Here is a 15,266-nt window from a genome sequence, read left to right as displayed (position 1 = left end):
GCAATGTCCAAACCAGTTGATCAACATTAGAACAAGGAAGGCAACATAATGTCACAGGCTCTGTCCATTCCTGTGCCATTGTCTGGCCTGTTTGTTTGTGTTTTCTTTTCCCATACATGAAAAAAGGGACTTGGATAGTGCTTGTAGGAGCTGGGCATCTCCTTTCTGTGCTTCTCACAGTTGTTATAATCACTCTTTCCTTGCCTTCGGAAGAGAAAAATATTCCAAGCATGCAGAGAGTTCTTTTAAAAACTTTATTGCAATGAAGGGAACAGAAAGGAATGGTTTCCTTCCCATTTTTCTGTTCACCTGAGCACATGTTCACATCCCCTTTTGAACCCTCCTCCTGGCCACTTCTCCCCTCCTCCTTTCCCCTAATTGGCTGGGGTTCCGGGAGTTTACAATCTTTCCACCCGCCTACTCTGTGCTGCCCCAACACTGGCCCTTCTTCCCAATCCAGCCCTGCCCCCGGTGGGCTACAATAGGCTCATTTTGTTCTGCACAGCTTGTCAATAAACAGTCAGGAAGTATTTGGCCCTCCTGCCTACTTGCCTGTTTCCCCACACTTTGTGCTATCCAGTGCTTTTTTTGTAAGAAAAAGGGTGCTGGAACTCATGACATTATTTAGCTTTTGCACGTAGTCGATCACTGTACACACACCCACACACGTCAGTTGTGTAACGAAACGTATCAGTCACGCTAAATACTCAGTGCGTGACCACATGACCAATCACAAGCCGAGCAGCGCCATCACAACCAGTGCGGACGAAGCACACATGCATCGGATTCAACACACAAGCACCCCGCATGCACCGTTTTAATGATTTTGCCACCGACCTGCTACGCTCGACAGGGCGATTCAAATCCACATGGACCAAACATCAAATTTTCAAAAGTTACTTTTATAACTTGGAAAATCTGTCGAAAAATGGTGCCAGAACTCCGTTCCGGTGCATTCTATGACAAAATTTTAACCCTCCCCTCCTTTGGGCTAAGTAATTTTCTTTGTTATCTTTTAAACCTTTCTACTCCCTTGTTTCAAATCATCCTTTCACATCTGTCACAGTCCAACTGGGCAAGAGTGGTGTGGGAAAGAACTCAGCAGCATTTGCAGATCTGCATCCTCAATGTTCTCTCTGATCGGTAATGGATTCAGTTTCATGCCACTTGTCCTCCTATTGCAGTGCAAGGGAAGTCTTTTTGATTACAAATTAGAGATAAGGTGGGGACTCTTTTACCACCTTCTCTGCAACCCTCCACAATAAAGGCCCTTCATGGAGAGTGCCCAACTCTTTGTGAGCCAGATGGGGATTGTCTGGGCCAGATTAAATATGGCTTGGAGATTGTGTCCTTTGTGTTAAATGAGTCTTAAAAAATAGCAAGGTTCAGCTCCATTTCAGAAGATGAGATTGGTAAGAATGCCTGATGGTATCTTACGCCAAATTTTTCAAAACCCCTGTATTTACTAGCTATTTAAGAAAATGAAATTTAACATGCAATTTTTTTCTTGCATAATCCACATCCTCTAAAATTCACTTTTTTGCATATCTCTGAAAGGTGTGGGACTCCTGTCCCTTTTTGCAGCTCTCTGTGCCTATGCTGTTTACTTCCCGATCCTAAAATTCAGGAGCAGTTTTCCAGCTAATCTAAATACCAGTGAAAGTGTATAAGGGAACAGGCAATTACTCAGGTATCCAGTTCTCATGCCATGCAAATTTCCTCTTGATGTAATGACCTTGAATTATACTGGAAGCAACTTGGAAACCAAGACATTGTGTGGAGAACCAGTATAATGTAATATAAAAGTGTGCTATGTTTGTCAATATATACTACTTTCAAAAAGGGAGTATCTAGACATGCACAAAATTGAACCTCAATAAATCTTTTATATTTTTACAGGGATATGGGACTAGAACTCTTTAGAAACCATGTTATTAGTGATAAATCAGTTCAGACTAAGACTATTGATGGAATTTTACTGTTGATTGAACGAGAACGGAATGGTGAAGCTGTGGATAGAAGCTTGTTACGAAGTCTGTTAAGTATGCTGTCTGATTTACAAGTAAGTATAAGAAGCTTTGTACATATAACAGTGGAGGCAAACAAAAATGATACCACTGCTTCAAGTTTGGTGGATGAGAAAGAGAAAAGGCTTTCCTCCCACCCAAAGTGCTCAGAAAAAGGTTCATGTAAAAGTTAGATTTGCAAGGCATGTTATTTGTAGCTGTGTATATTATGAGAAAATTACTAGGTTATTTTGTGGCATGCTGAATTAAGAAAACCTGCTTCAAGTTTGGGACTTTTTATTTGTCTCCTCAAGAGTACTTTGAGATATGAATGTGGATTGTCTTGGATATTCACTTTTCATTTCCTATTTATGAAACAGACTTTGTGGGGGGATTTTTTAAAATTGTAGTCCTTCCACTATCAGCAACCATTAGCAAAGAATTCAGCAGTTATGATTGCTGAAACATTTTATTGCCTGTATTCCAGTAATGCCAGCTAATTTTTACAGCTGAATGAAGGTAGCAAAAGTAATTGAATTTTTCGATGAAATCCCATTCAGTTATGCCACCCGATTGCATGCATATTCTTCTAGAAATGAGTCCTATATAGGGCTTAGTCATAGTTAAGTGTCCCTGAGATTGCAGTCTTAGCATTAAATATATTAGCTGCAGTGAGGCATAAGGCAACACTATCACTTAGCATTTAGTTAAGATCAACCATACTTCCAAATTCACACATAGCAACAAATGATATTTAGCCAACTGTGAAAATGAAAGCTTTCCATTTCCTCCTTGCAGCTGCACTGGAAGAGGAAGGGTGAAAAGGAAATATGCCAGTGCAAGGTTAAGGCACATAATGCTAAAAAGATTGTGTCCAAATCCAGGCATTTTATAGCACGTGTTCAAGTGACATTTGTTCAATATTATCTGTAATCAGAAATATTTCTTAGACCATAGAACTGTTTTGAGAATCAATAATATAAAGATTATAAAATAAACTGTGCATCCAAACTTGTTGAGAAATTACATCTCACATTTTACTGCCATGTTGCTGTACCTAGATATACATTTAATAAAGAATATTGCTTTCTTGAATAGGTCTACAAAGACTCCTTTGAACACAGGTTTTTGGAAGATACAAATCGTTTATATACTGCAGAAGGCCAAAGGTTAATGCAAGAAAGAGAGGTATGAAGTTGAGTTTCTCTTAAAGTAGACACTCTTAATGCCTATCTCTGGTTAAACAAAATGTAGTGGGAACTGCTCTCACATGAGTGGCATGTGCTTGGGTGGGACATATATTTGACAGAATTGCTTAAATATTTATATACATATTAACTGAAAGGATATGGCATATTACAGTTGTCTTGGGTAATTAGGTTGTTAAAGATGTAGTGTATCTATATGTTTAAGAGATTTGTCTATGCTATTTGAGAAACTGAATTGAAAAGAACACATCAAAATCTATAACAGCTGTAGGAATTTTGGGTACATGTGCTTCTGTTAAACAACTTAAATATGTTGCCATCCAAAATATGTTGGTTAAGAGTACTCTTTTAAAAATATGAAATGCATACTGGCTCCCCTAGAAGAAGCTGAAGTAGTTGCATTCAGCCATACTCCCTCCAGTTTTGTATTTGCAATATTTATCCAGAGACAGGTTTCTTGATGATACCATGAATGCTACTCAATGCTATTTCAATGCTACTTGAGAGCATGGTGCATGTTGTTTGAGTATTCAGTAGTCTGGACTTGTAAGAGCTGATATTTTAAAATTGCACACCTCTCTTTTTGTAATAGAAAACACCCTTCCAAACATATATCTTTATATTTGACAGATCCCAGAATATCTTCATCATGTTAACAAACGTTTAGAAGAAGAAGCAGATAGGGTAGTAACATATTTAGATCATAGCACACAGTGAGTTCTTCCTTTTTTTTACTTTCCTTTATTTCTTTTTGTTTTAAAATATGGTTCCATAGAAAACTATATTATGTTCATATCTAAGAGTGCAATTGGTGAAACCATCTTTTATACAATTATAATTACATGAAAAGTTAATTTCAGTGTTATCTGCTGTGAGTTTAATCCTTTCAGATTGTTCAGAAATACATGGGAGAAAGGTTGGCTCACAATAGGTGCCAGCTAGTAATTTATTGCTCTTAATTGCCATTCTATTGTTCCTGCCATGTTATGTTATTGTCTTTTTTAAATGAATTCTTAGCATTTAAGACAAGTTTCTTCTGATAAGGAGTTTGGGTGGTCTGGTATGTCTGGTGGGTGCCTCTGGTTTGGTTGGTGGTGAATGAAGCTAGTCTAAAACAAGATCATGGTTACTTAAGACTTATTTAGCGAGCATAAATAAATCAGTTTGCAAATTAAAGGAAGCAGGCTCCAAGCATAATGGCTTCCAGGCCAGCATTAAAGTTGAGGTTAAATTAGAATGTGGGCTAGGTGGATGAAGGATTGGTTTCTCTGACCCTTTAATGGATTTGACATCCTAGAGATAAGGCTGTATCTCATCTATCATGAAATTATTATTTTTTAAATATCCTCTGTAGTATTTTGGAAGTTTGGGGAGGAAGAGAAAAAAAAAGACACTTTTCTTTTTCCACTTTCCAGGAACATCCCACCACTTCATAGCAATAAAGCTGCTAGCCATGCCTGAACCTGAACACTTTAGCACAGTATAGCATAACAGGAGAGTATCTTAGGAAGATGGAACAGAAAAAAGGCACCCCTTGCCTCCTGAAGCTGCCGCCCTCCCCACGACCTATACAAAGTTCTTGTTCCAGGCTGTCTAAAATATTCCTGTAGGTGATGCAGCCTGATGGTCCAATGTCAACAGGGCTGTATATGTACTATAGATTTTACTCTGAATGTTAAAAGAGCTATCTGTAGTGCTGGATCTCTTTTGGGAGCAGGACTCAGCACTATGGGCAGCTCCATTAAAGTTCAGACTGCTCCCAATATTGGTGGAAGAGAATTTTCATGCAGATGATACCATGTTATTGGAAGACAGCAGCAATGGATTGAAATGACTCCTGATAGAATGTGAAAGAAAAAAGTGCAAGGTCCTGCTACTGAGGAAAATGTAATATTTTGTTGCAGTTCCCCACATGTCCTCTAATAGTAAAGTCTAGTTCTGTGCCAATGGGTAGGATTCAAAAAGGAGTCATCCCTTGACAAGGAAAATCTCCAGATTATGTGTACCCACAAAATTTGGTTATATGTGGCAGTCTGCAAAGTATGGAAGAATCCCTTGGTGTATCAGATGTCCAGTTGCTTCTGTTCAGCTTAATAGTCAATTAAGCCTCATTCTGCTGTGCACATACATTAGAAACAGAAACACAGCAAGTCAGAAGGGGCCTCCCGAGCTATCTAGTCTGACCCCCGGCTCTAGCTGGCTTCGCTCATGGCATGTCTACCATGTGCATGTCTAACCTATCCTTGAACACCCTCACCAATGGGGCCTCAACCACCTCCTGTGGAAGTACTATTACATTGTACAACTATTACATTGTAATCATACTAGAAATGTACAGAACGGCTTGCAAATCTTCAGGCTGTCTCACCTAGTCTCACAACTACATACTTTTAACATCAGTATATAATAAGTAAATGCCTTGTCTCTCATATTTATGATCTTTTTCCTTTTGATTAGTATGTATCTCCATTTAAAATGAATAGGGATTCTATATAGGTTACGGCTCAGCTGTTTCCGTAATGTTTTAATTCTGCTATCTACTCTGCAGATTTAGTTTAACATAGAAGTGATGGACTTAAATTTGTATATATGTCTATATTTGTATATATGTCTAAAATTATAGTGTATTGTAGTGGATGTGCAACCAAGAGCATATACCTGCACACCTATGGAAGATCCTCCTAATTCATAGAGGAATTGATGGATTCTTTTTCTTGCCTTAAACAGGAAGCCACTAATTGCTTGCGTGGAGAGGCAGCTGTTAGGAGAACACTTAGCAGCTATTTTGCAAAAAGGTACTTTTCTAATTAGCTTTTTTAGCCAAAAACTGGATAATCAGCTTGCATTTTATAGTAAGTTGATCTTGGTGATTTGACTCGATTCTAAGATACTTAAGGCTTAAAAGGTCAATTTTGATTCAGCCCTGTAAGGTTGGCAACCTATACATTTAACACAGCACTGAAGTAATATGTTCAAAACAGCCAGCCTGAAAAGTCAGTCTTGTTTCTCTAATCTGCACTAACTGAAGTTTGCAAACAGTCTTCAGAGGCAACCCCAGATGTAATGTATTGTAACAATCTGGTGGGGGAGGGTACTAGTTCATAGATAAGTGTAGCCAGGTAGGGACATAGTTGGTTTATTAATTAAAGATGATAAAAAGCTGAGGATGTATGCCTTTTCTGAATTAAATTTTGATTTATTGGCTCCCACCCAGCCTATTGCTATGACCAGGCATGGATTCAGGATAGCATTTGTCAATCACATATTAATTCTTTTCAATAAATAGTAAAGCCTAAATACTTACAGGAGCCATTATACTGGGCTTCTGTTGATTAAGCTTGTGGTCAAGCTCTGTTCTTTTTTTCTAATAGTAACAACACTTTCAATCTGTTTCTCTTATTTTAGGATTTGATAATCTGCTTGATGAAAACAGAATTGCAGATCTGACCCAGATGTGTCAGCTTTTCAACCGTGTGAAAGGTGGACAACAGCTTCTTCTGCAGTCCTGGAGTGAATACATCAAGGTATTTACATTTGTGTTTTGTTTTCTTGCAGAGGTAAAAATTGTTGGAATTGAATCACTTAGTATTGATCTAGAATACTTAGAATGTAATCTTACATATGTTTAGCATGGCTTGCTAGGAGCTGTGGTACTGCGTTTCTCTAAACATAGGGCTGCATCATTTGTATCCTAAACCTTTGAGACTCATACCTCAAAACCCTTTCTAATCCAGTCAGAAATTGGTTGTATATAATTCAGAACAGAGCTGATGTGTATATAGTTTGAAAGTTCTTGACATTTGATAAATTCTGGCCACTTCCCACTTGCCTTCCATTGATCAGCAGTCATGTCTGTCACCAGTCAAAACAAAGAAAGGTTCATCTGATACATAGTTGTATTATAACTTGCCTTTTGTCTGATGATGCATGAGAAATTAGTTTCAGGTCATTTTTGAAGGATATTTTCCAATTTCTGGATTGAACATGGACTCATGCAATCTGCATTTCCAAGTTTGCAATGTGATTAGCAGACAAAAATGAATTTATCAGCATGCATGAATTTGAAAAATATACATGAAAAGTTGTGTACTTTTCAAAAACGCAAACTAACATTCTTTAATCAATGGGAGAGAAATGTATACTTTCAAGGATATGCACAATTGCTGCAGACATTCAGGAAAATATGCATGAAAATGCGTGCACATTTTCAGGTGGAAAGCAAAGGAGTTCAATCTGAATGAGTAACTGAGACAGAATGACCTCTGAGGAGGAACTAGGAAAGCTTTGAAAAACTTGAGTTTTACTTGTACACAAATTCCTATTTTAGTGCTATTATCAAGTTGAAAATTACTTTGTTCTACACATCTGGAAAAAGTTACATTAGGGTGACAAAAGAAACACTGCTTGCTTGAAACTTGACTACTATTTTTTTTGCAATTTTTTGAAAATCTCATTGTATTAAGTGACAGAAACCATTTTGACTAGTTGCCATAACTAGAGGAAAAAATACCCATTCGGCTTCAAGAAGAGCTGAATTTATATATTGGGAGGGAATGCAAAAACATGGAAGTAGTCAGAGAGCAGTAAACAACCTGTTTAAGATGTAAATATCTCATATACACACACAAATGAACAAATATTTAGGATATTTGGAATATGGCTCAGCTTCCTAGATAGTATCCATTTGAAGAAGATCTGGGCTCCCTTCTTATAATTAAAACAGCTCTAGAAAACAATGGATAGTATTGTTGGAACTACTGTAAAGGTTCGGGACTTTCTCCTGTTTTGGTGGAATTGTTTATAGTAACAGAAGAATTGCAAAGCTGACAAGAGAACCAATCTTTAAGGAAGAGAACTGGTTATTTCTACGTTTATGACCTTATCTTAAAGTAGAAAAGATTATTGTAGGACTGGAGGAAAGTGCTATCGTCATAACTTGCCTATGAATTGCCTATAGCTGATAAAAACAAATACAATAAAACAAGTGATAAGATACAAAAGCAAAAAGAATTTAAAAGCATCAGCAATAATTGTTGAATCCACTGAACAAGTGAATCCACTAAAACTTGGAAAAATGTAAGCTTAATATGCAGCTTTAAACATATACTTAAACATGAAACAATGTTGGGTTCAGCCTTTCAACCATTCAATGATGAGGTCTTTAAAAATGGCATTATAGTCAGGAAAAAAGAAGTAGGACTTTCCATTGTCAGATTGCTTTGATATGCAAGGCTCTGGATATTTGTGGCATTGATGCAGTAAGTGCGAGAGTGACATAGTAAAGGTCACCTTTGCCTGAGATCATTTTAATTCATGCTGCTTCCTCTGATTTGAGCTAAGGTGGTGAGAACTAACAGAAATGGAGGCAAAATGAAAACTGAGACTGGTACCAGCATAGTTGGGGGAACGTCAAGTTTTGTAGAAATACAAACAATATTTTCTTTAAAAAACAAAACTTAATAGCCTACCAAGCACTACCCATTACATTATTTATTATACTGTTTTCCATTTTAAAAATCCTAAAGCAGTTCACAACATACAGCAAAACAGCATTAAAAGCATAAGAATATCTAGATAAGTTAATGGTTGGGAAAAGCTTGAGTAAACAAGTAAGTTTTGCAATTTTTAAAAGTACATAATCATGTACTTCATTCAAGAATGAAAAGACCTACAAAACAGGGATTCACAGTGTGGGAAACAGTGTGAGAAGTGATTTAGCAATGGAAGATTTCGTTAGAAGTCCTCCAAAGGATATTATTATTCTAAACATTCTGTGTACAAATGTTCTAATTCATATTATTGTTTGATTACTAATTGTTGGCTGTGCTCAGACATAATATGCAAGCATTGTCTAGCATTACAAGAACAAGCCTAGCCTTTTCCCATCCCTCATGTTGCTTGCACCCTTCCCTTTGGATCTAGTAGGATTGAGGAAGATTGGAAGTTTCTGTTTCTGACTGGCCACAGTTAAGTGTATCATGTGTGCTATAAACCAAGGTGAGAAACATACAGGCTGTGGACTGCATGAAGCCTCCAGTGGTCTTGAGCAGCCCCTGTAAAATTCAGCGGCGCAGCAGTGGCAAAACAAAACAAAACCCCACTATGGAGACTTAAAGTGCTTTATTTGACCTTTTGATTCTCATAGTACTCTGCTGCTGAGTTTTGACTGTAATCCTCCAGGGTAGTTCTTTCCTTTTTTTGTTTTGTTTTTGTTTTGTTTTTCTTGTTGTCCTGCTGCCAGATTTCAGTGCTGTAGCAGCAGGTACGCAACCCCCCGCAGTGTTTTTTGCGGGGGAAATTGCCTGCAAGCCACCCAAACCTGCCCACCCCACTGACTTGTTTCCACGGACCCTAGTTAAGATGAATCACAGTTTAGGGTTCTGACAGCATGCCAAAGTTACTCAGAAACAGGAGCCTGTTTCATTTTGCAGTCACACCAGATGAGGAGGGAGGAATGCGCAAGCCCTGGGAAAGTAAGCTTATTCTCTTAACACACATCTAGTGCTCAGTTTCTTGTTTCGCATCACTTGGAAGATAAGCCTCGGTTCATTTAAGTATTTGTCTGATTCTGTTTTAAAATAGATGTAATTCACATTTTAGTGCTTTTGCTGTTTCAGTTGCATTAAAGCAACTGTGATGAATTATTTTTTAATTATTTTTTACTGAAATTCTTCAAGAGTGGGGAATATTAGAAGGTGAGAGAGGTAAGTACTACTGACATATTTGATTATCAAAAGTGTTTGTTTTACAGAACTTTGGGACAACAATAGTGGTAAATCCTGAAAAAGACAAGGATATGGTGCAAGAGCTGCTAGATTTTAAGGACAAAGTGGATCATATCATAGAAGTGTGTTTTCAGAAAAATGAGAAATGTATAAACTTGATGAAGGAATCTTTTGAAACATTTATCAACAAAAGACCAAATAAACCAGCAGAACTGATAGGTATCAATATTTTTCTGTAAAAATATTATTTTCTAAACCCATAGTTATAGGGTTGCATTGCTATATATGCCAGAGTACAGCCATTCAATATCTGTTCTATGCATATATTTACTTCTGTGTGTGCTCTGATAAGGAGGGCTGCTTCATAATTAGAGGCATATTTGCTTGTGCTACTCATGCATCTGTGCTTGCTTTTATTCTGACTGCAGTGCTGTTTGCTTAGGAAATTACATCAAAATATTAATGCTACTGTTAGGATAGAATCCTATTAAAAAGAGATGAGACAACTTAGGTTGTGCTGCTTGTTACTGGGGATAATTGGATGAAAGAAAAAAAGGAAAACCAGAGGAATCCAAAAAAGTAGTCCTGAAAGAAGCCAAAACTGTCCAAACGTATATACATTCAAAGCGCTTTAGTAAAACAAGAAGGTTGTTCCATTGACCCCTACTGCAAAAGACAGAGCAGATAGCCATCTATATATTGGCTGAACATGATATATAGAAGGCCAGATAGTTTGTACTCCCGACAGCAATGGAATTAACTAAAGGTAACATTTTGAGGATGAGAGAGTCCAGTGCTGGGAAGAGAACACATAAACATACTTTCTTAGGAATTCTGACATGCGTTCATGCAGTTTTTTCTTCTGAGCAGTGGGTGAAATACCCATGGGTGAAATTTGGCCATTTGTCATGCGAATAAGTGATAAAATGCTCAAACACTCTAAGGAGGACTTCTATTGGACTCACTTACATTTCAACATTGCTAGAGCACCTGTATTTACTTCAAGATAAATAAGATCTTGGTTTTGGGAAAGAAAATGGGAAAAGAGGTACATTTCAGAAGTGTAATCAACCAACCTTGATGAGAGAGAAAATATTGTTCTTTTAATTTTACTCTGTTGAATTTCATTTACAAAATGTATATATTGCACTTTAATTATATACCCTTAGGAAAGCTGACAATTACTCAATAAACAATGTATCAAAAGAATAACATTTATACTGATCTGTGAAAATAAAGGGGCCTTTGCCTGGCTCTGAAAGAGCATAAGAGTGAGAGGTTAGTTTCCCAAAGACAGGGTTCCGCAGCTGAGAAAGCCTCTGGTAGTTCCTTGCCTACCACCAGCTTAAGTGGGTGCACTCACAGAAAGGCCTCCAGCGATGACCTTGGTGTACAACCAGGTCTATGGGGGAAAAGACGGTAATTCATGTCTCAATCTGTAAAAACCTTTAAAGCAAGCAGTAGCATTTTGCATTGTGCTTGGAAATGGCTCAGTAGCTAGTATAGTTTGTTTTGAACTGGCAAGATATGCTTCCTTTGGCTGGTCCCAGTTTCTATCCAGGCATTTTGGGCTAAGCTATGTATGTTCTAACTGAGGTTTCTGAGAAGTCTCCAGAGACAGCTTCACACACACTGCTGGCCTGGCTCCCTCTGACTGGGAGGGGTTGCAGCTGACTCACAAGTTTCAAATGGAGGAAGGCACTTGTGATTATGGTGCATTAATCCTGCTAGAATGCAAACTTAATCATTTAGGGTATGGGTGGGATGGGACTAGCAGGTGGCCTTCCAGCAGTTATTTGATCGCCACTCCCCATAGGCTATGCTGCCTGTGCCAGATGGGATTTGCAGTCCAACCTCATCTGGAGTGCCATGTCTTCCCCGTTCCTGATTTAAGAAGAGTGTGTTCCCACATTCCAAGCAGAATGAGCATAATCTCCCTGGTTGGATGTACCATCCTTCCACAGAAGTACCTCTGCTCCGACAGGACTGGCCTTCAGTACTTCCACTGCCTCACCTGAATTGGATGAAAAATAAAAGTAGTGTTAGGTATTATCAGTGTACTGACATCCAAATCAATTGATCACTTTATACTGCTATTTTATGCTAAATAGCAAAGGATACATAGTGTAAGAGTATCTGCTGAGCAGTGGTTTCTAGTACTGCTTTCTGGAATTGGCCCTCCAAGTAGCAGTAGGACTGCTTAAGCACAGTGTTCCAGTCCTTAAGCCAGGCTCTACTATACACCAGGAAGCCTAGGGAAAATACAATCAGATTTAGAATGTTTTGTGATGTAGCCATATCCTGCTACATAAAGCCTCCACTTGCTTGGTAAACAAGCAAACTCATGCTAGCCTGTTTATAAATCATCCCAAATGAAATGGTTCATCACAGTTCAAACTGGAGACTGATTGGAAAAGATAGAGTATTAAAAGAGCTTCCTATTGTTCTATTGGCTTTTTGTACTTTCATGTATAAATTTCAAATTGTTTATTCTTCCTGGCTAAACAAATTAAGATATGTGATACTATTCTCTCTCTCCCTTTTATCACCTCACAGTCACTATCTCTCTTGCTTCTCCCTAAGCTTTGTATTTCTTCATAATCACTTGTATATATCCAGAACTTATGTCCATTAATACTGGTCATGCTTCCATCAAGAATCTTTGCAAATCCCATCTATTTCTTTTTCCTTACTTGCCCTTATATTGTGTTTCTTCTCCTCTGGAGTCAAATGCAAAATTTCAGTTTTTAAAATCCTGTAGCTATTGCAATCCTTTACACAGGCTGCATAAATGTCATTGAAGTCAATTAAATTGACCTATTCATATGCAGCTGGAAAACCACAACTGCTAATCTTTAAACTTGGGTTGTTGAATTGATATTGCTTTTCCTTTCTCCAACTTTCTTCAGGTGTCATATCTTTTTTAGATTATAAACTTTTGGCATGGAGTGATTTCTTTCAATGTTTGAATAGCACCTAATATAGCTATAGGTGCTTTAAAACTAATCTAATATGTGGAAATCCAGGTGACTTATTTCAGGATTATTTTTAACTTTTTATTTTTAACATTTATAGCAAAGCATGTGGATTCAAAACTAAGAGCTGGCAATAAAGAAGCAACAGATGAAGAACTGGAAAGAATCCTTGACAAAATAATGATAATATTCAGATTTATTCATGGTAAGAAGTTCCTTTTTAAGCAACTGTGTGAAGGAAGGCATACTTTGAGCCAGTATACCGCGGGCCTGATACATGTGGCCCAATACAAATCACTACGTTATTTTTGTGCAAAAGGGCATTTAGGAAAAGCCCAAACCTCAGTAATGCAGAATCCAGTTCTGAATGAACAAAACGCTTGTGCGTGGGGGTTTGTTTGTTTGTTTGTTTGGTGATTGGCCTTCATTGTGTTGAAATTCTTCCTTTGTACAAAGAAGCTAATAAATTGTGCAATCATTTACTGACTGTCATTGCATATGTGGCAAGTGGTTTCCTCCTGTGACTGTGCTGCTGTGACTTGATTGCAACAGTGTGCTCAGCAGACTTCACTTAGGACAAAGCGTGCTGTGATTCATTCCTCCTGGTGACACTGGATTTCTCACAGTACAGCATTCTCAGTCAGATAGTTCAGCTTCAGAATATGAGATACATGGGGTAGAAGGGGTGGAATTGAAAGGTGGTACTGGAAAGCCGAGGTTAACAAGTGAGACTAGTGAGGCAGGGATTGAGGACCAACCCATCTTGACCACAGGAAAGATGAACAAGTGGGTGGGGGAGAGTAAATTCCTAGGCCTAATGAGGTGGTGCCAGTCCAAATGGGTGTGCCAACAATATAATGCCAGACATTCCCACCATTTCGCCCACCAGTGGTCAAGAGGGTGCCGTTGAGATTCTGAGAAACAGAAGGGAGGAGAGGGCCATTCCAGTTTGGAATCAACTCTTCACATGGGCAGAAGCTAACACCACAGACTGGGGGATCATTATTTTGATCTGTGCAATTTGTTCAGTGCTCTCATAGAAAAGTCCTTTCTTGGGTTTGCTGTGATACAGGGTGTTTTCTGTGAGAGCTACTTTTGGACCAAATGGCAGGAATGCCTGACATTCTATAATTGGTCCTCCTGTTGCCCTGATGTCACCTTACTGGATTTAGGAATTCATTTTCTTCCTCCTCTTGCTTTGAAGTGTTGCTTCCTAGTCCCAAGATGGGTTGGCTCTCAGTTGCTACCTGACTAATCTCAACTGGTTAACCTTGATTCTTCAGCATCACCGCCCAAACTTTTCTCCTCCTACCCAATTTATTTCACTTTCTGAATCTGAACAGTCTGACTGGGAATACTGTATTATAAAAAAGCTAGGCCCCCTTTCCATGCTGGTTACAAACATTCTGCAGGTGGCTCACTGGGCAGGTTTACACATCACAACAAGCCATTGTGGCAAATTGTCACAGTGGGTCAGTTCTGTTCCCTCCTTCTCATCCTTCCGACTGGTATCATTTCCTCATTCTTTACAAAAAAAATCATTTGGTTCATCTACAGCAGCATTGCTTCTGGTTTCTGGCATCAACATTAGCAGCCCTTTAATATTAGCAGCTTCCCAAATTTTGTTATCTCCCAGAATGTGATGTCCTTAATGTCCCTAACAAGAGAGGTAACTACTGAACTATAAGACTCAAATATGCCTATAGATTTTGCTTCAATAGCTGTTATCTGATTGCAGCTGCAGTTCCAGAATTGCACAGGTACTACAAAAAAATCCTTTCCAAGAAACAAGTGCTTACTAATCTGAGTGAAGTGGGTGTGGTGCCAAGACATTTTACAGCAAGAGTGCACATGCTTTCTGACTCACCAGAGATTGTGTCACTGAGATGATTGCAGTCTCTAAAAAGCAGCCCTTTCAGGATCCACAGAGATTGCAGAGAAGGGATGGAGTGACAACCACTCAGCCCTTCATACTGTTTTGCACATCTCTTGGACTGAGTGCAGCATGGAGTCCCAGTGACTTGTAACTACCAAAAAATTGCTTCTTTGAACTTTCTTTTTCTACCTGTATGGATCACAGCATAAGACAGAGGGCTGGAAGCTGCAATAAATCCCTTCCTTACAGACATTATTCTCTAAAAATTTAGAACAGCAGAACCAGATTGATCAAGAGCCTGCAATGACTTTAGGAAAGGGAGGAGAAGAGGGAGATGGAATTGTCCATTCTACACCCACACAGCCATGACCTGTTCTGTGCCCATTGTTGTGGACAAATCATAGCAGAATCTGTGTGATCTGTCCACAGTTTTTTTTTTTTTTTTTTTTTTTTGGTTTGTTGTTCCGCTAGGCTTC

At 38.5% G+C, this 15,266-nt stretch overlaps 1 protein-coding gene across 2 annotated transcripts in view; it reads left to right on the top strand.

Annotated features, from left to right (window-relative positions):
* Positions 1-15,266, top strand: part of CUL4A (cullin 4A) — a 43,853-nt gene that overhangs the window by 13,276 nt on the left and 15,311 nt on the right. The window contains exons 6-12 of one of the 2 annotated variants that reach the window (XM_044428674.1): positions 1,900-2,062; positions 3,105-3,194; positions 3,845-3,927; positions 5,942-6,009; positions 6,620-6,738; positions 9,966-10,158; positions 13,015-13,119. In XM_044428674.1, the coding sequence (XP_044284609.1) occupies positions 1,900-2,062; positions 3,105-3,194; positions 3,845-3,927; positions 5,942-6,009; positions 6,620-6,738; positions 9,966-10,158; positions 13,015-13,119 (821 nt within the window). The remainder of the gene's footprint in view (positions 1-1,899; positions 2,063-3,104; positions 3,195-3,844; positions 3,928-5,941; positions 6,010-6,619; positions 6,739-9,965; positions 10,159-13,014; positions 13,120-15,266) is intronic. The other variant, XR_006414558.1, reaches the window with a different exon arrangement.

The sequence above is a fragment of the Varanus komodoensis genome, unplaced genomic scaffold (genome assembly GCF_004798865.1).
Source record: "Varanus komodoensis strain SLA01 unplaced genomic scaffold, ASM479886v1 scaffold2, whole genome shotgun sequence".
Taxonomy (NCBI): domain Eukaryota; kingdom Metazoa; phylum Chordata; class Lepidosauria; order Squamata; family Varanidae; genus Varanus; species Varanus komodoensis.
The sequence above is the reverse complement of the archived record's forward strand: the minus strand, read 5'-3'. Positions and strand labels throughout refer to the sequence as shown.